General features: G+C 33.7%; 1 protein-coding gene across 1 annotated transcript in view; it reads right to left on the bottom strand.

The window, feature by feature from the left end:
- Positions 1-23574, bottom strand: part of POLN (DNA polymerase nu) — a 303684-nt gene that overhangs the window by 23591 nt on the left and 256519 nt on the right. The window contains exon 22 of the mRNA XM_031942946.1: positions 5083-5150. Within this exon, the coding sequence (XP_031798806.1) occupies positions 5083-5150 (68 nt within the window). The remainder of the gene's footprint in view (positions 1-5082; positions 5151-23574) is intronic.

Here is a 23574-nt window from a genome sequence, read left to right as displayed (position 1 = left end):
GTTCTTGGATTACAAACTCAGTCCTCATTTTCACTCTACTGTAGCCTACAGATGTGGAATGTTGCAGGAAGCAAAGGTGCTAAGGCAGGAAGGTATGGAACCTGTTTGGGTATAGTTCCAGTTTGCTCATTGTTCAGTTTATGTATGAAATGCTGGAAAGATCATTATTTTATGGCATATCCTCCTGGCTTAGGAGTCTGATCCTCATTTGGTAGGCACTGAAGAGTTTTAAATTAAGTGACATGATGACATCTGTCCACTAGGGAGACCAATCTGGCAATAATATCAAGGGCAGATTGGAAGACAAGGGAAATTCTGGAGTCAGAGAGACTAACAGAGAAAGTGTTATGATGTGGTGGAATACTTTTATGCTGTAAGAAATGATGAAGGGAATGGTTTCAGAAAAACCTGGGAAGACCTTTAAGAACTGGTACAAAGTGAAATAAACAGAACCAGGAGAATAATCTACAAAGCAATAGCAATATTAGGAAGGTGATCAAGAGTGAAAGACTTAGTACCTCTCATCAGCACATTTCCACAATTCCGAAGGACTCATGATATAAAATGTTATTTACATTCAGATAGAAAACTTATGGACTCATAGTGCAGATTAAAACATATTTTCCCCTTTTATTTTTCTTGCTTTTTTGGGGGGGAACATTAACTAATATGCAAAAATATGTTTTGGATGACTGTATAATGTATATAATATTTCTTGTTTTCTCACTGGATGGGCGAGGAGGTGTAGAAAGGTTGAGAATATGAAACTGAAAATTAAAATTAAATTAGAAGTTAGAAAGCAATTAAAATAATCCAAGGGGAAAATGATAAAAAACCTGAACTAGGGTGATGGCAAAAGGAGTGGCCAAGATAGATCAAATGCAAGGGATGCTAGGCAATAGAATCAATATGACCTGACAACTTTTTGGATGTGAACTATGAGGGAAGTATAAGATAACTCTGATGTGAGAAGCACTCAGGTCAGAATTTTCTAGTTCAAGACTTGTGATTGACAGAGGAAGAAACAAACCCGATAATTGAAGAATCTTCTTAGAGGTTACACAGTAGTTTAGTATAAAAGCTGCTTTTCAAATTCAGGCCTCCTGGGCTCACAGGTCAGGGTTCTCTCCAATTTGGAATCATACAGTTAGATGGGACTTCAAAGTCATCCAGTTTAACTTCCATCTGGATAGAACTTCCTCCACCATATTCTTGAAAAGTGGTACCCAAGGGAACATCTACATGGGAACTCTTGGGGTTAGATTCTGGTGACTGGCTCTGGAGACCACTATTAAGACTCCACCAAGGGGCACATAAAACTCTAAGCCCATTATCCTTCACATTTATGACAGTGTGCTCATGTGTCTTTTGATCTTCTCATCAGGCCTGGGGTCTGTTTTTACATAATTTGCATTTATAATAGCAAAAGCTCACACTTTGATAGAACACTTAAATATCTGCCAAGTGCTTTCCTCACAACATAGAGAAGTAATATAACTACTATTATTATCCTATTTTACAGTTGAGGGATCTCAGGTTTTTAAAGGAAACATGACTTCGATTTTTAGATTATTACATTTGAAAGACACCTTCAGAGATCCACCAATCTAACCTTTCATTTTATAGAAGAGAGAATGGAAGTTCAGAATCACTTTCCCTAAGGTGACACATCGAGGAACTATCAAAAGGCAAACTAGAAGCTTGGTCTCCCAAGTGCTGAGTGATCTCTTCTTAGAAGGCAAAGATCTGTGGGGACAGAGATAGTTAAAATCTACTCGACATACCAGAATGTGGGACATTCTGTCTGTAGTTATGCTTTTGCCTTATACTATGACATGTCACTGACTGTCTTGTTAAGAGAGGGAAAAAAAGGTTCTTTCTGGTTGTAATTTAGGTAATAACTTGAAAAACTTCTGATTTAATTTTTGTAGGTGCAGATCCAAATCCTACAAGTCAGTCTTCTAATCCTATGTGTCTACTAACCATGTTTGCCCATAAGGCATGAAGAGTTACTCAATGATTCTCTTAATTAAATGTAAGATGTGGTCTGTCTCATACACAGGTGGAGTAGAAGCTACTATGTGGTATGATTGAAGAATGTCAGAAAGGTTCACCTTTTCCCTAAAATATTTCCCCTATCACTGATGTGATATTTTCCCTTTAGTGATTATTTCTTTGCTACTCTTTTTTTTTGAGGAGGGGAAAAGAGAGAACATATTTAGTCTCTAACACTATTCTTGGGGCTGAGACATGATGGGCCTGTGGAGATACTACATTAATCACTACAAGCCTGGGAGAGGTGGGAGCATGGGAGTAATTGGACTGCAAGTCTGAGGCAAGAGGTGGTATGAATTGAGAGCAGACATTGAAGAGAAATAGCTGATTTCATAGTTTAGATGAGAACTAGCTCTGATCTCTCAACAGTCTCCTCCAAGTCAAATGAAGGGGTGGGACTAGATGGCCCCTGAGGTCCCTTCCAATCTAATTCTAAGATCATCTATTCAAATGTTCTATCTGGCTCTCACATTCTCTGATTCAACGACTTTGGGATTCTATTGTCAGAGCTCCATTTCTAGCCTCATTTTCCCATTAGAAAATAAAAAAGTTGACTTAAATAAACTGTAACTTTCCTTTTACCTTTAGTATTAGATGACTATAGGTTTTTATTTACTTATAAGTCATATTAAACTTTTTCACAAAAGAAAAGTAGCTAGAGCAGGTTGTGGTTTATGATAAAATAGTATTTTACTATAGGAAATTATGAGCAGCTTGGATAGGGCAAGCAAATATAATAAAGATGACAATACTACTTAAATTAATCTATTTATTTAGCGCTATACCAATCAGACTCCAAAAAAACTATTTTAATGACCTAGAAAAAATAACAACAAAGTTCATATGGAAAAACAAAAGGTCAAGAATTTCAAGGGAATTAATGAAAAAAAAGTGACCTAGCTGTACCAGATCTAAAATTATATTACAAAGCAGTGGTTACCAAAACCATTTGGTATTGGGTAAGAAATAGACTAGTTGATCAGTGGAATAGGTTAGGTTCAAAGGACAAAACAGTCAGTAACTTTAATAATCTAGTGTTTGACAAATCCAAAGACCCTAGTTTTTGGGATAAGAACTCACTGTTTGGCAAAAATTGCTGGGAAAATTGGAAAATACTGTTTGATAAAAATTGCTGGGAAAATTGGAAATTAGTATGGCAGAAACTAGGCACTGACCCACACTTAACACCATACACCAAGATAAGGTCAAAATGGGTTCATTACCTAGGCATAAAGAATGAGATTATAAGTAAACTAGAAGAATACAGGATAGTTTACCTCTCAGACCTGTGGAAGAGGAAGGAATTTATGACCAAAGAAGAACTAGAGATCATTACTGATCACAAAGTTGAAAAATTTTATTGTAAATTGAAAAGTTTTGTACAAACAAAACTAATGCAGATTAGAAGGGAAGCAATTGGGAAAACATTTACAGTCAAAGGTCCGATAAAGGCCCCCATTTCCAAAATATTGAGAATTGACTCTATTGTATAAGAAATCGTCATTCTCCAAATAAATGGTCAAAGGATATGAAAGACAACCAAATGAAGAAATTAAACTATTTCAGCCATATGAAGAGATGTCCGTCAATTAATCAGAGAAATGCAAATTAAGACAACCTGAGATACCACCACACCTGTCAGATTTAGAATGACAGGGAAAGATAATGCAGAATGTTGGAAGGGATGGGAAAAAGGACACTGGATACATTTTGGGGAATTTGGAATAATCCAGCCATTTTGGAGAACGATTTGGAACTATGCTCAAAAAAAGCTATCAAAATGTGTGATACTTTGACCCAGCAGTGTTTACTGGGCTTATATCCCAAAAAAGATTTTAAAGAAGGGAAAGGGACCTGTATGTGCAAGAATGTTTGTGGCAGCCCCTTTGTAGTGCCTAGAAACTGAAACTGAGTGGATGCCCATCAGTTGGAGAATGGCTGAATAAATTGTGGTATGGAATATTATGGAATATTATTGTTCTATAAGAATACAACAGGATGATTTCAGAAAGGCCTGGAGAGACTTACATGAACTGATGCTGAGTGAAAGGAGCAGGACCAGGAGATCATTATATACTTCAACAACAATACTATATGATGATTAATTCTGATGGACCTGGCCATCCTCAGAAATGAGATGAACCAAATCAGTTCCAATAGAGCAGTAATGAATCAAACCAGCTACACCCAGCGAAAGAACTCTGGGAGATGACTATGAACCATTACATAGAATTCCCAATCCCTCTATTTTTGTCCACCTGCATTTTTGATTTCCTTCACAGGCTAATTGTACACTATTTCAAAGTCCGATTCTTTTTGTATAGCAAAACAACTGTATGGACATGCATACACATATTATACTTAACTTGTACTTTAACATATTTAACATGTATTGGTCAACCTGCCATCTGGGGAAAGGGGTGGGGGGAAGGAGAGGAAAAGTTGGAACAAAAGGTTTTGCAACTGTTAATGCTGAAAAATTACCCATGCATATATCTTGTAAATAAAAAGCTATAAAATTAAAAAAAAAAGAAATTATGAGCAGGATGGTTTTACAAAAAGTTGGAAATACTTATAGGAAATGATGCAAAGTTAAGTGAGTAGAACCAAAGAAAACTGTACACAATAAAAGGAACGTTGTATGATGGTCAACTGTGAATGACTTAGATCTTATCAGCAATATATGATCAAAGATAATTCCAAATGACCCATGTTAAAAAATACTATCTACCTCCAAGGAAAGAATTGATGGATTCTGAATGCAGATCAAATTATACTATTTTTTACTTTCTTTGCTTTTTTTAGTCTGTTTTCTTTCATAATATGATGAATATGAAAATATGTTTTACAAGATTGCTTATGTATAATCTACATCAAATTGCTTACCACCTCAGGGAGAAGAGAGGGGAAAGAATAAAGGAAAGAATTTGTAACTTAGCATTAAAAATGAGTATTAAATTATTTTGTATGCAATTGGGAGAAAATAAAATTTTTAAAAAGAGAAGTAATTGTAACATTTAAGGTCACCTGCAAATTCAGGAATTTGTGAGTCTTCCACTTCAAATAGTAGTTCATCATGAATTTGGGCAAGCAACCTGAAAAAAGAAGGAAGAAATATATTTGGTGTTTTATTCATCACATTCTCTTGGCATACCAATGGGAAAAATTTGTAATTTATATACCAAATATATATATATGGTATATAAATTACAGATTTACACCATATCAGATCACAACCATATTGACTTATAGATTCTAGGAAGTTATCTAAGGCACAAAGGAATTAAATGATTTGTCCAGGATAACATAATTACTAAGTGTTGAACAGAATTCAAACTTAGATCCTCTCCTGTATTATCTACTCCATAGTGGCTCTAATTTGGAACCATAAGCAAAGTATTTATATGTATTTATTATATTATATATTTTTAAAAACCTACATAGTAAGTACTTAATAAATGCTCATGAATTTAACTTGAACAACAAGAAGGTCAGTATTCCTCACTGAAGGTTACATGGAAGATAATAAACTATAAGAAAACTGAAAAAAAATAGGAAGGGATCACTTTATGAGAAGCTTTAAAAGCCAAATAGAGGATTTAATATTTGATCCTGAAGATAAAAAGTATCCACTGGAGATAACTGAGGAGGGGAATGACACGATTAGTCCTATATTTCAGAAAAATACCTTGGCAGTTACATGGAGCTATGATAGATTGGAGTAGTGAAGAGTTTTGAAGTAAGGAGATGAACTAGAAAGTTATTACAATAGTCTAATGAATGGCCCAAAGCAGGCTGTAGGCTATGTGGGTGGAAAGAGGTGGAAGTATACTAGAGATGTTGTAAATACTAGAGAAGTATACAAGATTTGACAACAGATTGGTTATATGGAGTGGATATACCCAGGAAATCAAGGATGATATAGTTGTGAGCCTATGTGACTGAGAGAATGGTAGTTATCCTGGATAATAATAGAGAAATTCAGAAGAGGAAAGGTATTGGGTTTTTTGGGGAGTGATGTGAAGAGAGATATTGAGTTTTTTTTTAGACAGTAAGTTTGAGATAGTTATGGGCTATGCAGTTTGAGATATTCAAAAGACGGTGAGATAGAACTAGAATTCTTCTGTCATTAAGATCAACGCTCAACCTCTTGGTTCTTTCCATTACTAGCACGAACCTTTTCTTAACTAATCTCCATCTTTTCAATTTTCCAGTTTCTTTTATGACATGGTTTAGATCATTCATTTCACAGAATTGAATGTAATGTGTATCTTAGTTGTTTATGTATTTGGTTAATTCTGCTTCAACCCTCTCCTATCTCCTATCACATTAGAAACTCTTTGAGGATGGGGACTGGAGTTGGGAAGTTTTTTAGCCCAGTTTCCTCATCTATAAAAGGGAATAATGATCTTTGCATTCCCTACTTAGCTACTTTACAGGATTTTTATGAGGATCCACAGAAACTATACTAATGTACTATGCACTACACATGGTAGGTGTTTACCGAAGCTTCTCAGAAGGTTAGAACTGGAATGAACCTTAGTCCAACTCTATTTTACAGATGAGTAATTGGATACAGAAAAGGGATCAAATATGCAGGGATCACATAGATAGTTAGTAGCAGAGATAGGATTCAAACTTAGTACCCCTGCCTCCAACCATAGTTCCCTTTCCACTAACTACATCATGCTGAGTAAGTGCTTGTGATGATCATTTCCTGATTTTATGCTAATCACATTCCCATCTCTTCCTACCAATTTATTTTAATCTATCTAATTTTTTGGACCTACCTGTTGCTAAAGATGTGATGAGGGTTCCTTGAAAAAATGGCTATATCGATGTAACATAAGCATCTAGAGATGGGGAGTCCAGTTGATAAAACATGCCTTGGAGGGCCCTGCAATCTGAGCTGACACATACAGATTCCTTGAGAATCCCATCTGATGATGACCATGGCAATAACCTTGACTCAAGAATCTAGCAGATCTCTTAAGCCGGCCCTAGAAAGATCCTTCCCATGACTTTTCTTCCTTTTGGCCAGGCCAAATAAAATGTCTCATCTTCTGGGAAACCTCTACTTTAGTTCGCAATGACAAAATTATATAATTTTTTTTCCTAGAGAAAGAAACTGATGGGCAAAGGTTAGTTGCTTTTCTTTGAAAAGATGGGGGTTAAGAAAAGGTTCATGCTAATAGTGGAAAGAACTAAGAGGGAGAGCACTGATCTTGATGACAGAAGAATTCTAATTGGAGTTAAGAGACTTGCTCTGGGTCCCACAGCTAGATAGTGTCAAGTACTTGAGGGCAGATTTGAATTTAGATTCTCCTGACTCCTGGGCCACTGTTCTAACTGCCCCAAGGTTAGGTGCTTTGCTCCAAGTTTACAATGTGAACTCATTGAGGCATGTACTAAACCAGTTTTCTTGGTTCCTAAGCCAGAGATTTTTTCATTGCATCTCTCCATCTCTCCATGTTCTAAATCTCTTCTCTTAGCTCCTATTGCATTTCTAATCCACATCATACAGCTTGATCTTTAAAATAATTTTGTGTGATCAATTAGATCACAGGATCTCTGAGACCAAGGACTATGCCTTATGTTTCCTTTGTATTCTTCTAATCAAAGGATTCTTAACCTTTTTTGTGATGTATAGCTTGCTTTAAAAAACATATGTGCATAAACCTATGTATATGCATATATAAATATAAATGAAATACATTACTTTTAAAGTTATCTTGCAGTCTGTATTTCCTTATGAACTTCCTCATATATTCTTCTATACAACTTAAAAAGTATGACCTTTTTTGTTTTTTTTTTTCATTTTTTATTTCTTGCAACTATCACCTCTCTCTTACAAATCCCCCTCTCTCAATAAAATAGGAAAATACAATCCTTATAGCAAATAAGTATAAGTCAAGAAAAATAAATCTATATTTCTATGTCCAAAAATATGTGTCTCATTCTATTTCCTGAATCTAGCACCACCTTATCAGGAGCTGGGTACCATGTTTATTTATCAACTGGAGTTATGATTAAGGAATTATATTATGACTTTAATTAAAGCCATAATTATATTATGACTTTAATTAATCAGAAATCTTAAATCTTTCAAAGTTTTTTTTTACAATGTTGTCCTGCTTTTATTCAGTTTACTGTACATCACGTTTATACAAATATTTCCATGTTTCTCTGAAATTTGTCATTTCTTATAATATAACATTGTTCCATTATGTTATATTCATATAACATAAGTTGTTTAGTGAATCCCAACTGATGAGCAGTTTGATAGGTATGGCACTGAACAAGTAGATCAATTTAGGCAGAATTGTCATTTTTATTATATTAGCTCGGACTACCTATGAGCAATTGATATTTTCCAATTGTTTAGATCTGACTTTATTTGTGTGAGAAGTGTTTTATAATTGTGTTCATATAGTTCTTGGGTTTGTCTTGGCAGGTAGACCCCCAAGTATTTCGTTTTGTCTACAGTAATGTTAAGTGAAATTTTTCTTTCTATTTCTTGCTGATAGGCTTTGTCAGTAATATATAGAAATGCTGTTGATTTATGCTAAAGCTATTAATTGTTTCCAGTAGGTTTTTGGAAGTTTTTCTTGGATTATCTAAGTATATCATCATCTGCAAAGAGTCATAGTTTTGTTTCCTCATTGCTTATTCTAATTCCTTTAATTTTTTTTCTTTTCTTATTGCTAAAGCCAATATTTCTAGTACAATTTTGAATAATAGTGGGTATAATGGACATCTTTGTTTCTTAGTGGGAATGTGTATAGCTTCTCCATTACAAATAATGCTGTTGGTTTTAGGTTATTATTTAACTTATTATTTTAAGGAAATTTCCTTTTATCCCTATGCTCCCTATTGTTTTCAATAGGAATGGGTGCTATATTTTATTAAAAGATTCTCCTGCTTCAATAGATTATCATATGATTTCTGTTGGTTTTGTTATTGATATGGTTGATTATGGTAACAGTTTTCCTGATATTGAACCAGCCCTGCATTCCTGGTATAAATCCCATTTGGTCATAATGTATAATCCTGCTGATAATATCTCTTTGCTAATACTTTATTTAAATTTTTTGCATCAATATCCATTAGGGAGATTGATCTGTATGTAATTTTCTTTCTCTGTTTTGGCTCATCCTGTTTTAAATATCAGTACTATATTTGTGTCATAGAAGGAATTTGGTAGTATTCCTTTTTTTACTTATTTTTCCAAATAGTTTACATAGTATTGGAATTAATTGTTCTTTGAATATTTGATAGAATTCACTTGTGAATCCATCTGGTGCAGGAGATTTTTTCTTAGGGAGTTCATTAATGGCTTGGTCAATTTCTTTTTCTAAAATGAGACTATATAAGTAATTTATTTCCTCTTCTTTTTATCTGTACAATTATATTTTTGTCAGTATTCATCCATTTCAGTTAGATTGTTAGACTTGCTGCTATACAGTTGGGCAAAATAGCTTTTAATTATTACTTTAATTTAATTAGTGGCAAGTTCACCCTTTTCATTTTTGATACTGGTGATTGTTTTATTCCTTTCCTTTTTCTAATCAAATTAACCAAAAAATTATCTATTTTTCTGGTGTTTTCATAAAATCAACTCTTAGTTTTATTTATTAGTTCAATAGTTTTCTTAGTTTCAATTTTTATTAATCTCTCCTTTGAGTTTCAGAATTTCTAATTTGGTATTTAATTGGAAACTTTTAATTTGTTCTTTTTCTAGTTTTTTTAGTTGCATGCCCAATTCATTGGCTCCTATTTCTCTCTTCTATTTATGCAACTATTTAGAGATATAAAATTTCCCCTAAGAATTGCTTTGGCTGCATCCCATAAGTTTTGGTATGTTGTCTCATTATTGTCATTTTCTTGGATGAAATTATATATTGTTTCTGTGATTTGTTGTTTGACCCACTCATTTTTTAGAATTATTTAATTTCCACTTGGTTGTTAGTCTATCTTTCCTTGCCCCTTAATTGAATATAATTTTTATTGCATTGCAGTCTGAAAAGGAAGCATTTACTATTTCTGCCTTTCTGCATTTGATTGTGAGATTTTATGCCCTAATACAGGGTCAGTTTTTGTGTAGGTGCCATGTACTGCCAAGAGAAAGGTGTATTTCTTTCTGTCCCTATTCAATTTTCTCTAGAGGTCTATCATATATAGGTTTCCCAGGATTTTATTAACCCCCTAATTTCTTTCTTATTTATTTTGTGATTAAACTTGTCTGATGCTAGTATAGTTCTGCTGTCTATTTCTTCCTGTAACTGGTTTAAAATTTTCTCAAGGAAATTGGCTGCTCTACCACTTGGTGCATACATTGGTGGTAACTACTTCATTATTTATGGTGCCCTTTATCAAGATGTACTTTCCCTTCTTAGCTCTTTTAATAAGATCTATTTTTACTTTTGCTTTATCTGAGATCAGAATTTGCTACCCCTGCTTTTTTTTTTTTTACTTCAGCTGAAGCATAATAAATTCTGTTCCAGCCTTTTATCTTTTCTCTGTATGTGTCTCTCTGTGTCAAATGTGTTTCTTGTAAATAACATATTGTAGGATTTTGTTTTTTAATCCACTCTGCTATTCGCTTCTGTTTTATGGAAGAGTTCATACCATTTCCATTCCTGTCTACTATGTATCTAAGCTATTTTCCTGATCAACTTTTCTATTTTTTAAAAAGCAATTTCTAATTGTTTTGTCCACTAGACTATTCTATCCCATACCAAGTAACTGTGATTGATTCATACATCTTTTTTTTCCCCCCAAGAACACAGGGAAGCAGACAATTATAGAGACATTATAGTAAAAAAAAATAACATTGGACTTGGAATTGGGAGATTTAGGATTGAGTCCCTGACTTGCTATCTGCTGAATATATGACCTTAGGTATGGTACTTAGCTTCTCTGAGGCTCTAAAGGATTGGATGAGGGGCCATTGAAGGTCTCTTCCAGGCCCCAAAGTCTTTGAGTCTATCATAAGCTATGTATTAATTTGTGCATATGGAAGTAATGCTAATTTTTCAAACATATGGGGAATTGAGTCAAATTTATGAAAATAAGAGTCATTCCCCAATTGATAAATGATCAAAAGATATGAACGAACAGTTTTCAGATGAAGTAATCAAAACTATCTATAGTCATATAAAGAAATGGTCTAACTTCACTATTGATTAATAAGGTACTACCTCATACCTTTATATTATATATATGTATAATGATACATTAATTGGCTAATAGGACAGAAAAGGAAAATGACAAATATAAGAGAGGACATGGGGGGAAATTTTAATGCACTGTGGGTAGAGTTGTAAATTGATTTAACCATCTTAGAGAGCAATTTGGAACTATGTTCAAAGGGCTATACAACCATGCATACCTTTTAACTTACCAATACCACTAGTAGGTCTGTGTTCCAAAAAGAGAAAGAAAATAAAAAGGAAAAGGATCTATATGTACAAAGATATTTACAGCAGCTTTTTTCTGGAGGCAAAGAATTCTGGATGAACAAACTGTGGTATGGGATTATGATGGAATGCTATTGTGCTGTAAGAAATGATGAGCAATGCATCCTCAAGAACCTGGAAAGATTTCTATGAGCTGATGCAAAATGATATGTTTTGTGTACAAAGTAATAGCAATATTGTAAGATGATCACCTGTGAATGACTTAGCTATTCTCAGCAATAAATGAATCACGACAATTTTGAAGGAATTATGATGAAAAATGCTACAAACCCAGAGAAAGAACTGATAGTGTCTGAATACAGATTGAGACATGCTTTTTAAAAAATTTTATTTTTCTTAAGGTTGGGTTTGATTTTTTTTCCTGGTTTATGTTTCTTTCACGTGTCATAAAAATATTTTGCATGACTACACATACGTGACCTATATTGAATTGCTTGCTTTCTCAATGAGGAAGGATAGAGATGGAAGAAGGGAAAGAATCTGGAACTCAAAGTTTTAAAAACAAATCTTAAAATTGTTTTTACATGCAACTGGCAAAAATAAAATACTAAATAAATTTAATAAATTGTTTTTAATGGAGGCAATGGGGAATTCTGGCCCCTTTGCCAGCATCCTGTTACAATTTCATTTGCTTTTGGGCAAATATAATCACTGGATGCAGTACTATGAATAGAATTTTTGAAATGTCAAGAAAAAGACAGGAACTGAGAGAGTAAGAGAAATAATTGCAGCTGAGAGAATATGTTTCTGTGCTGCCATAGAGGGTAGATTCAAAATAGTCAAGAGTTGCCCTAATACGGTATTAGATTTGAGGGCATTTTTTTCAATACTCCATTACATTGCTGAGATTTTCAGAAAAGAGACATGAATAGAACTTAGAGTGACACTCTGAGACTTCAGGAGAATAAAGATGCTGACTCCTAAGGGGAATGATCCTTAGGTCCTAAGTGCTGATGTAAGTATGACCATGAAAATCATTGAAGTTTTTTCAAAACACTCTATAATCACTGTTAATTGCCTTTGTCCAGTTCACATTTCATGAAATGTGAGGTCTCTTACTAGACAATAATCTTCAGGGTAGCTTTCTATTCTGATGCCATCATTCAACTAGGACACTGAAAAGAAGGGAGCTGGACTCTAATCTAAAAGGTATTTCTGGCTTTAGATGTCTGAATCTGAAGAGTAAGTGGACTATGTGGCCTATATTACATGTGAATATTGATATTTATTAATCTCTTCTAAACTACATATTAAAATTATGATAGTGAATGAAGACTAAAAATGCAATCAAATGAAGAGAAGACAGAGGAAAGGGGAAGTATGAGGGCCACACTTGAAACTGACTAAGTCATATTCCTGGATTAGAATCTAGGATATAAAAGACGGTGGAGTTAATTGACTAATAGTCTAAAGTCTAGAGGATCTAGAACTCGAAAGTTTAAAAACAAATATAAAAATTTTGTTTTAAATGTAACTGGGAAAAATAAAAATATTAAATAAAAATTTAAAAAGTGGTAAATATTCTAGGATCTAAATGATTATCAGAATTCAAGTTGCTGGATTTTTTACACTTGTAAAAATTTTTTATACTTGACACATTGATATTTTGAATATAATGCAGCTAAATAAATTTGTAATTGACTTCATCACCACTTCATCATATATCTAAAATGGGGTAATAATACTTGCTCATTTGACATCTTTGTTATAATGAAGGCACTTTTAGCATGTTATATAAAATGAGAGTTAATATTTTTTGTTGTCACTGAATCTTTCAGTACTAAGTGGGAGTTTGAGATTTAAAATCATATGGTTTATAGGACAATGTTAGAGCAAGTTTTCTAAGTCTGAACACATCACATGATAGTTCCTTCTGTAAAATTAAGGGAGTTGAACTAAATGGCCTTCTTAAAAGTCTTTTTCAGTTCTAAATCTTAGGATCTTAAGCAACCATTATTATTAATAACAATTTACAATTATATATATATATTCTTCTGGCCTAGCACAGTGTCTTGGTCTAGCATACATTTCAATTCTTCCAGGATTTTTTTTTATCAGGGTGAACACTTTTTCCACCAAGGCAGGCTGCATGTAGCTCCACCACAGCTTAAGAGTAAGTCTTCATGAGTTGCTGTGATCAGACTTGTGGTCTGGTGATGAGTCTCTATATTGATCCAGGTCCTTCTTTGATAGTGAATTACCAGGCCTGTACTAAAAGCCTTCCACATTTGGTGAGATCTATAAAGCTTGTCCTCTTGAAGGAGCCTTCAAGTCACCTCCATTTCACAATGAGGCAACAAAGGAGGACTTTAGGGGTAGCATTTCACAGAGTATTGTGGCAAGGTTATGCAGGGATGCAGCCAAAACTAGTCTGAAAAAGGCTAGAATATGGGTATTCAATTGAATTCTTCATACTTCAAAAATAGATCATATAGAAGTATATTCTACTCTTGATCAGAAGTGGACAGAAGAAGACCCAAAGAATGGGAAACTTTTCCTGATTCTGTCAGTTGTTCTTACTCTTCTCTCAGATCATAACGTATTCATTTTGTATATAAATGCTTTATTGCCTCATATGTAAACATGCTGTTACCTCTCATAGCATGTAAGCTCTTTGAGGGCAAGGGCTATTTAATTTCTGACTTTGTATTTTTCAGGTCTAAGCACCTGACACATTGCAGGTTCCTAGTGATAAAGTTATGGATTGATGTAGTACTTTACAATTTACAAATCACTTTTCTTACAATAACTCTGTTAGGTTTAGTTTTTCATTTGTTTGTTTTTTGGAGGTAGAAAGAGATATCCAGATAATTTATTTTGTAGATGAAGGAGCTCCTTCCATGAAAATTCCCTCTAATGATGCAGAATAACAATATACCCACAATTTGTATTCTTAGAGAGTTTCTTGAGGTACACTAATGTGTTAAGTGACTTGACCACAGTTACCTTGTTACAGGTAAGAGCCAGGACCTGAACTCAGGTCTTCCTAGTTCCAAGGCCAGTCTGCTATCTCCATGCTCTGTTTCATAAGACAGGTAAAGTGATATTTATATACTATTTCCATTTGCAAATGAGGAAACTGGGGTGAGGTATTGTGATCTTAAGTAGACTTAATATTGGAACTCAAATCTGCTTTTACTAATCTCTTTCATGGTTATGACAGGACATGTTTATGACATATATAAAATGCAATTACATGAGTGTGAAAATCAGAAAGATTTTTTTTCTTTTCAAAAGAAAATCAGATTCTCTCTTTGAATACTGACTCTCTCTTGTGCAGCCACATGTGTTCTCCTCCATCTTGTTATTCTAGTATTAATTCATGGGAAACTAAATTATATAAGGCATCTATTGTTGCATACATTTAGGTGCAACTAATTAAAATTTTCATTTTATGAATAGACAGAATCATCCCCCTCCCAACCGGACCAAAACTTATTCTTTCTCTCTCCCCACTTGGAAAACCCCTAAACTTTCCCCTAATAGAAACTGGATTATTTAAGTTTGCATCCTAGTTTGGATCCTGTTTGTTTTTGTCATTATTAATTAGGCTTTTGGGACTTATTTGATAAAATGTTTTTTTGGATGCACTGGGGAGAACCACTGATCTATTCTTTTGAATGCCTCATCAATAAATCATCTATGTTCAGATTGTTTTACTTAGTTATTATTAGTTACCCTTTATAGTTATTAGGTGTAACACATGGAAAATGAAACATGTATGTGATTCACAATCTAACTTTTTTTTGTTACAGTTCTTACAGGTCAGCATGTTTGAACTTGGTAGAACTGTGTACTATTCTCTGTGGGCTAAATGCTTGGCTCTTGTAACCTTAAAGAAACCAGATATCCATCTGGATGGTCATCTCCTTTTTAAAAACCTGGGACATTTAGACTGTCTGTTCTTAACTTTTTTACTTTCCATTGGAAACCTATGGTGTGATCTCTGTATTATGTCACAGTCTTCCCAGGTGAATTATTTTTTAAATGGTTCAAACAGAATAGGGACTTGAGAGGGACTTGAGACTTTTTGCAGATTTGGGAAAAATAGCTGGGGGATGAGACTTTCACACTTCTTGAAATTACATTGTGAAATTCAGAACTGCTGTTGTGACTAGGATCTAAGAATAGAGTTCAAATTGTTAGTCACTTACACATCACAACTAGAGGCCTGGTGAAATGGATTAGCATATTTCTAATTGAAAACTGGGGCACAGGAAATAAAGGGAAATGGAAGAAAGATCAGAGCAGTTTGTAGAAGGTGAAAACAGATGGAGGAAAACTAATCATTTTCACTGGGAGGAAATTAATCACTGAATTGGTTTTCTCTCCACTGCTTGAGAGAAGCCTGCAAATCCCAGAGCTGCAAGATCTTGCTTTTACTACTGTTAGTGTGCACAGAATCACAGTCTCAGAGTGGGAAAGGACCAATTTCACTTAGTCTGACCTGTATCGATTGTCCAAGTGGCCGTCCAGTCTCTGCTTGCAGATCTCCAGTGATGGGGAGTTCACTAGTTTATAAGACCATCTATTCTGCTTTTAGATGACTCTAATTATTATCATGATTTGTCTTATATCAAGCTTAAATATGCCTTTCTAAAATATCTGCCATTCTTGCCAGGCTCTTCCACATCACATCACTTCTGTTCGACAGCTCTTGTGTCTCCACCGCCTTTCCTTTTTCAGGCTGAACATCTCCAGGTTCTTCATATTGCCCTTTGCTGTGTATACCAGAGTCCTGAGCACTCTCCTTTGGGGGCCCTCCAATTTGTTTCCTAAAAAAACTCCCATGACTTTTTTGGTCAGTCATTTTTCAGTCGTATCTGAGTTCATGGTAAACAGACTGGAGTGGTTTGTCATTTTCTTCTGAAGCTCATTTCACAGAAGATGAACCTGAGACAAACAAGGTTGAGTGATTTGCCCAGGGTCATGTGGCCAGGAAGTGTTTGAGATCAGATTCAAGAAGATTTATCTTCCTGACTTCAGGTCAGGCCCTTGATCTGCCTCCATCGTTTAGGCTCTAACCAACTGGTTCTTGTGGCCAGCACATTTCTACCACCTGCTCTCCCAATCCCAGGGATTCAGAATCTATGTTACCAATGGGTGCAATCCCCCCCCCCCCCACCTCCTTGGCTACCTTTCCACATACCTTTGTCACTGTCCACATCAATTCTATAATTCTCTAGTGTCTTTCTTTCTTTGACTTTCTTTTCTATTGTGAATTCTGGAACTCCCGCTTAATTATTCTTTCATCCCTGACTATTCTTTTCACAATGTTTCTGTCTTATTTAACTCATGGAAACCTAGTTCTCCATCGGCCACCCTCTCTAGTAAAGAGTCTTTCTTCTCCCATGACCCTAAACATAGTGAGTTTATTAACACAAGCTGGTATACTTGTTCCCCATTTGACATTTCCAAATATTCTGCCACCAAATATTCACCTCACAATCTTTGCTTATCGGAGGTTCCCTCTGTCTATACACCCACATATATGTATATGTGGATGTGGATCTGAGTTTTGGTTCATCCTTGTTGCTGTGATCCACTGGTCCCTAGGTTGCTCCTTTTCCCCTCTCCTAAAATTAGAATTGACTAAATAGAAGCTAATGACTCCATGAGACATCAAGAAATATTAAAATAAATTCAAAAGAGTGAAAGAATAGAAGAAAATATGAGATATCTCACAGTTAAAGCAACTGGTACCTAGAAAACAGAATGAGGAGATAAAATTAAAGAATCATCAGACTACCAGAAAGTCATTACTAGACATCATATTTCAAAAAATTTTAAAACATTTGCTAAAGTATATGCAGTTTTTCGTAGGGGGAAGGAATGATGATAATGATGATGGAGAACTGACACCAAACAAAGCAGCAGAAAAAAGAATCTATCATAGCAGAATCCATCAAATAAACACCAAAATTAAAACACCAAGGATTATTATAGAGAAAATCCAGAGCTCTTAGGTAAAAGAAAAGGTATCAGAAGTAATTATAAGATATGATTTACTATTCATAATTATAAAGGAGTAGAGAGCTTAGAATATGATATTACAGAAGGCAAAAGATGCAGCCTTACAACCAAGAATAACTTAATCAGAGAAACCACATATAAGATGTTAAAGGGGAAAAATGGATTTTTAATAAAATAGGAGCCTTCTAAGCTATTAAAGCTTAGAAAAAACCAGAGCTGAGTAGAAAATCTGATATATAAACATAGGAGTTAAGAGAAAGCATAAAAAGGTAAATGTGAGTAAGCAATCTTAAGGACCTAAATAAACAAGGTTAAACTATTTATGTTCTATTATGGGGAGATGATACATGTATCCCCTTAGAACTTTATCATCATTAAGAATCATAGAAGAATTCTAATTAGATAGGGAATGATTCTATTATGTTTCGATGATTTTAAAATAAGAATGGGAAGAAAATAAAAGAGAAATACACTGGGAGAGAGATGAAAGGAGAAGAATAGTGGGAAAAATTATCTCAAATAAATGGGATCTCCAAATAAAAGTCTATACAACAAAGAAATAATATTGCCAAGGAGAAGCAAGTCTTCTTATCTAAGTCTTATCTAAACTTATCAAAGGAGGGGAGAATATACATATACATACAAATACTGTTGAATACAGAAATATATTTTATCCAACAGGAAATAAGGAGGGAAAGGAGTTAAAAGAAAGGAGAGACAGAATAAGAAGGTTTCTTTAAAGGAGAGATTAATCAAAAAACAAAATGAAAACTTTTAAAGAAGGGTAGAAAACAAAGAGAAAGACAAGTATAAGAAAGTGGAGGGAAATAGTTAGCAACCACAGAATTGAATGTGAGACATCAGAATGGATTAGAAACTAGAATTCAACAATTTGCTGTTTACAAGAAACACACTTAGAACAGAAAGATGTGTATAGAGTTGAAATAAGGGACCGAACAGAATCTATTATGCTTCAACTAAAGTAAAAAAAAAAGCAGGGGTAGCGATCACAATTTTAGACACAGCAAAAAGCAAAAGCAGACCTAATTAAAACAGAAAACAGGAACTCTACATTTTGCTGAAAGATACCATAGACAATGAATTAATATCAGCACTAAACATTTATCTACCAAATTGTGTAGTATCTAAATTTTTTAAATTTAAACAAATTTTAGTGGGAAACAAATAATAGAACTATAATAGTTCAGGAACTTAATTCTCTCAGACCCAGAGAAATCTAACCAAAACAAAACAAAACAAAAATGCAAGAAATGCATAGAATTTTAAATTTTAATACTGAATGGGAACAGAAACGAATAAAACTATTTCTTTGCTGTGAATAGCACTGCAACAAAACTGACTGTGTGTTAGAGCATATAAACCTCACCAACAAGTACAGAAAATCAGAAATACTAAATGCTTCTTTTACTGGCCATAATATAATAAAATTATATCCAACAAAAGGCCTTTGAAACAAAGATTTAAAATTAACTAGAAATGAAATAACTTAATCTTAAAAATGAGTTCAAAGAATAGATCATAGCAATTATAATTTCATTAAAGGTTATGACAATAATAAACCAAAATAACAAACTTTATGAGATGAAGTCAAAGTAGTAATTAGGTAGACTATTTATAACTCCAAACACCTTTATCTATAAAAGAGAGAAATAGCAGATTAACAAATTAAGCATGTAGCAAAAAACCCTAGAAAATCAACAAATTAAAAAAATTTATCACCAAAAATAGAAATCCTAAATATCAAAGGATAGATGAACTAAATAAAAAAAAAACAGTTGAATTAAAAATAAAACTGCTTTTTGAAAAAAAAAAAATCCAACAAACTTTAATTCCACGGAGAATAAATTAGTTAATGTGATTAAAAAAAAGAAAACCAATTGACAATGTCAAAAATGAAAAAAGTAAACTCACAAGTAATGAGAGTGAAGGAAAAGAAATTAGTAGGGAGCTATTTCTTTCAATTATATGCCAATAAAACTGACAAACTAAATAAAATAGATGAATATTTATAAAAATAATAAATTGCCCAGATGAAGAAAAAGGAGTTAGAGTTCTTAAGTAAGCTTATTTTAGTAAAAACAAATTGAAGAAAAGCCAAAATGAATTTCCAAAAGAAAAACCAGATAGAATTCTATTAAATAAATGAATAATTCCAATACTACATAATCTGTTTGAAAAGATAGGATAAGAAAGATTTCTACCAAATTCCTCTTATGGCATAAATAATAGACTTAATTAGCTAAACCAGGATGAATCAAAACAGAGGAAGAAAAGTATAGCTCAATATTGCTAATGAATATTGAGGTGAAATTTTAAAATAAAATATTAGCAAGGAGACCATAGCCACATATCACAAAGATTATATATTATGACCAGGATGGATTTATATAAGAAATGCAAAGTTTATTTGATATTAGGAAAACTATAAACATAAATGATCATATTAATAACAAAACAAGAAAAATCACAATACATTAACAGAAAGGGTTTTGACATCATAGGAATAAATAGTGTTTTCTTTAAAATGATAAAAAAGAAACAGCATTATCTATTATGAAGATAAGCTAGAGACCTTTTCATTAAAATCAAGGATAAAGCAAGGGTTTCTATCATCACCAGTATTAATCAATATAGTGTTAGAAATTAGTTATAGCAATAAGACAAGAAAAAGAAATTAAAGAAATAAGCATAGGCAAGGAGCAATCAAAATTATCATTTTTTTGCAGAAAATATTGTTTACTTAGAATACCCTGTAGAGGCAATTAAAAATTAAATGAAACAATTAATAATTTCAGAAAGGTTGGAGAATACAAAAATAAATCCACTCAAATTTTTAGCATTTCTGTATGTTACTAACAAAATCCAACAGGAAGATGTGGAAAGAGAGATTCTACTTAAAATAGCTTTAATAGTATAAAATACTTGGAAGTCTACTTGTCAAAACACACAAAACTATATGAAAACAATTACAAAATACTCTTTACACAGATAAAGATAGATCTAAGTAGAGAAATATTAAAAGCTCCTGGGTAGGTGATACAATCTAATGAAATGACACTACTCTCATCTCTTATGTCCCAATCACTTTCCAAATCTTCTCAATTGTACTTCTACATTTCTGGAATTCATCTGCCTTATTCTGCTTCCACTCCACCACACCCTCATTCAAACAAATCACTACTTTTGGTTCAGACAATTGCCACAGCTTTCTAATCCACCCTCCTCACAATTGCTAGTGTTTTCTGAAGCACTGGTTTAATCATATCAACCTTTTCCCATCCTCCCCACACCATACAGTCCAAGGAGTCCCTATTCTCTCTAGGATAAAATGATAAACTATTCCATTTTAACTTTTAAAATTCTTCACAGCCAAGCCTCTTTCCATTTTTTCAGTCTTCGGAGACATTAGCAGCTTCCCTCCATGCATTAGAAGATCCATCCTTCACCTGGCTTCTTTTAAGCCTCAGTTTTTGCCTTTCAGCATCTGGCCTTTTGTGGTCCCTCTAGCTTTCCTCTCTAAGACAATTTTCCATCTACTAGGGATTAATTTTATATCTAGTTATTTAATGTTTCCCTCATTGGAATGGGGGCTTCTTGAGGGCAAAGGATTTTTCTTTTCTTTTCTTATTAAATGTTTGGTGTTTGATTGATTCTGTGACAGCTTCCTACTTTTGACCCTGCCTGCCTATAGTACATGTGCATGGCTAAGACTCTTGCTTAGCTCTATTTCCCCCTCCTACATTGTCCTGACACAGTTACCTATACTTGTTATCTATTATCTCATTCTTTTTAAAAAAAACTTCTTGTGTCCCCATATTACTTTAAAAATTGTTTGTCTGTTTTTCCTATAATTTTCCTTTGAGATAGATAGTGTAAATATTATATTTATTTTATAGAAAAAGAACCTTAGCACCATGCTTAGAGTCTCACAGATAATCATTAGTGGGGCTGGGGCTTGAGCTGAGGTCAGTTCATTATCATTGAACAGAACATGTCCCTAGTGGGACTTGGGAGGATTTGCACTGAGTTCAGTCTCAGAAAACTCCAAATGGGTTCATAGAGAGTTAGACACAACTGAAATGTCTTAACAGCAACAAAGAACTACACTCTCATCCAGGTCTTCCTGTGACCAAGAACAGGATCTACGAGAGTTGGGTTATGGTTTGGGAACTCCAAGGATCACACTGTCTAATTTTTTCATTTTATTATTTTACCCTATTAAAATTATGCATATTTGTTTTGATCTCATCGTCATTTTTCAATCTCCTAATTGCCTTTCTCCAATCTTTCTCAAACTCTTCCTTGTATGAAAGGAAAAAAGTTAAAACAAAATTGACTAACAGAACAACTAAGTCTACTGAGAAGAGAGATGCAGATCATATGTTTTTTTCTTTAGAATTGAGATTGTTCACTGTGAATAATATAAGTTTAGGATTTTGTTTGTTTTTGGGGAAAGTTTGGTTTTTTTAAATATTGTAATAACTTATATTAAGATGGCTAGATGACAGAGTAAATGGAGAGCTGGATTTCAATTCAAGAACTGAATTTAAATCTTGCCTCAGACACTTAGCAAGTCATCTGATGTCTCTTAGCTTCTGTTTCTTCATCTGTAAAATTAAAGCTATTAGTAGCACTGACTTTGAAAGGTTTCTGTGAAGATTACTGGAAAAACGTATGTAAAGCACTCTGTAATCATACAAGGGCTGACGAGTAATTGTACATGTGGTTCTCTTGGTTTCTGCTCTCTTGGCTCTGCATCATTTCATACAAATCTTTCACATTTCCTTTTAATTCTTTCATTTGACAGCAGAGGAAACTAAGGCTTATAGATAGCAATGACTTACTCATGGCCATAGTATCTAAACCACTGAGCTGTCTCCTGCAGATCAAGGCTTCTGACTTTTAACTCCATGACCTCAGTTAACTCTCTTTGAGTTAAACTGCTTCTGATATTTACTAGCTTGTGTGGCCAGTGGCTAATTTATCCTTCTGATACTCAGTTTCCTATTATTGGTTAAGACTGAAGACAAAAAAAAAGGATTTGAATTCAGTTTTTGATTTGAAGTCCAGCTCTCCTCCTACTGTGTCATCTGACCACTTAATATAAGTGACTACAATACTTAAAAACAACAACAATAAAATACAAAACTCAGATTGGTGGCTTATGAAAAAAACAAGTTAAGAATTAGGTTATATAAATCTTTAAGCTATTAAGCTTTTGGTTGTAATAGGAGTTGACCAGGATTTTAATGTATATGTCAATCATGGGAATTTGGTGGAAAATTCTGCAGGATGATTTTTATCACATCTTTAGGGTTTCCTTATCACAATTAAATGTGAGAGATAACTCATCTTGAAAGATGCCATTTTCTCCCCTTTCCATTTTAAATGTATGATTTTTAACATTCATTTAAAAAAATTTAAGTTTTGAATTCTCTCTTTCCTCCCTCACTAATTGAGAAAGCAAGATTTATAATATCAATTATACATGTGAAATATACATGTGAAATTGTGCTAAATATTTCCATATGGAGCCATATTACCTAAAATTAATTAAAATAAAGAAAATGAAAAAAGTTTTGCTTCTTTCTCTGGAAGTGGATAGATAGCATTTTTCATCATGAGTTTTTTTGAATTGTCTTGGATCATTGTTTTGATCAGAATAGCTAAGTCTTTCAAGTTGATCACCGATGATATTGCTGTTCCTGTGTACAGTGTTTTCTTGATTCTGTTCAGTTTACTCTGATGATGGCATTTTCTTTACCTTCTCTATGTGGTACATGTCTCAATTGAATTGTTCAGCTCGAAGAAGACAAGACTTTTTGGCATCATGAGAGTTCTATGCAAGCATTTAAAGAGCTGTCAAAGGGAAGAGGGATTTTTCATTTGGTCCCAGAGGACAGAGTAGGAGAAATGCAGAGAAATTGCAAAGAGGCAGATTTTAGCTTGATGTAAGGGACATCATTTTTAGGGAAACATTTTTAACCATTGGCGCTCTCCAGGGATGGAACAAACTGCCACGGGAGATGACTACAGGCAGAGATAG

Source organism: Sarcophilus harrisii, chromosome 6 (genome assembly GCF_902635505.1).
Source record: "Sarcophilus harrisii chromosome 6, mSarHar1.11, whole genome shotgun sequence".
Classification (NCBI taxonomy): Eukaryota; Metazoa; Chordata; class Mammalia; order Dasyuromorphia; family Dasyuridae; genus Sarcophilus; species Sarcophilus harrisii.
Note: the sequence above shows the minus strand (reverse complement) of the source record. Positions and strands in the feature narration are given on the sequence as shown.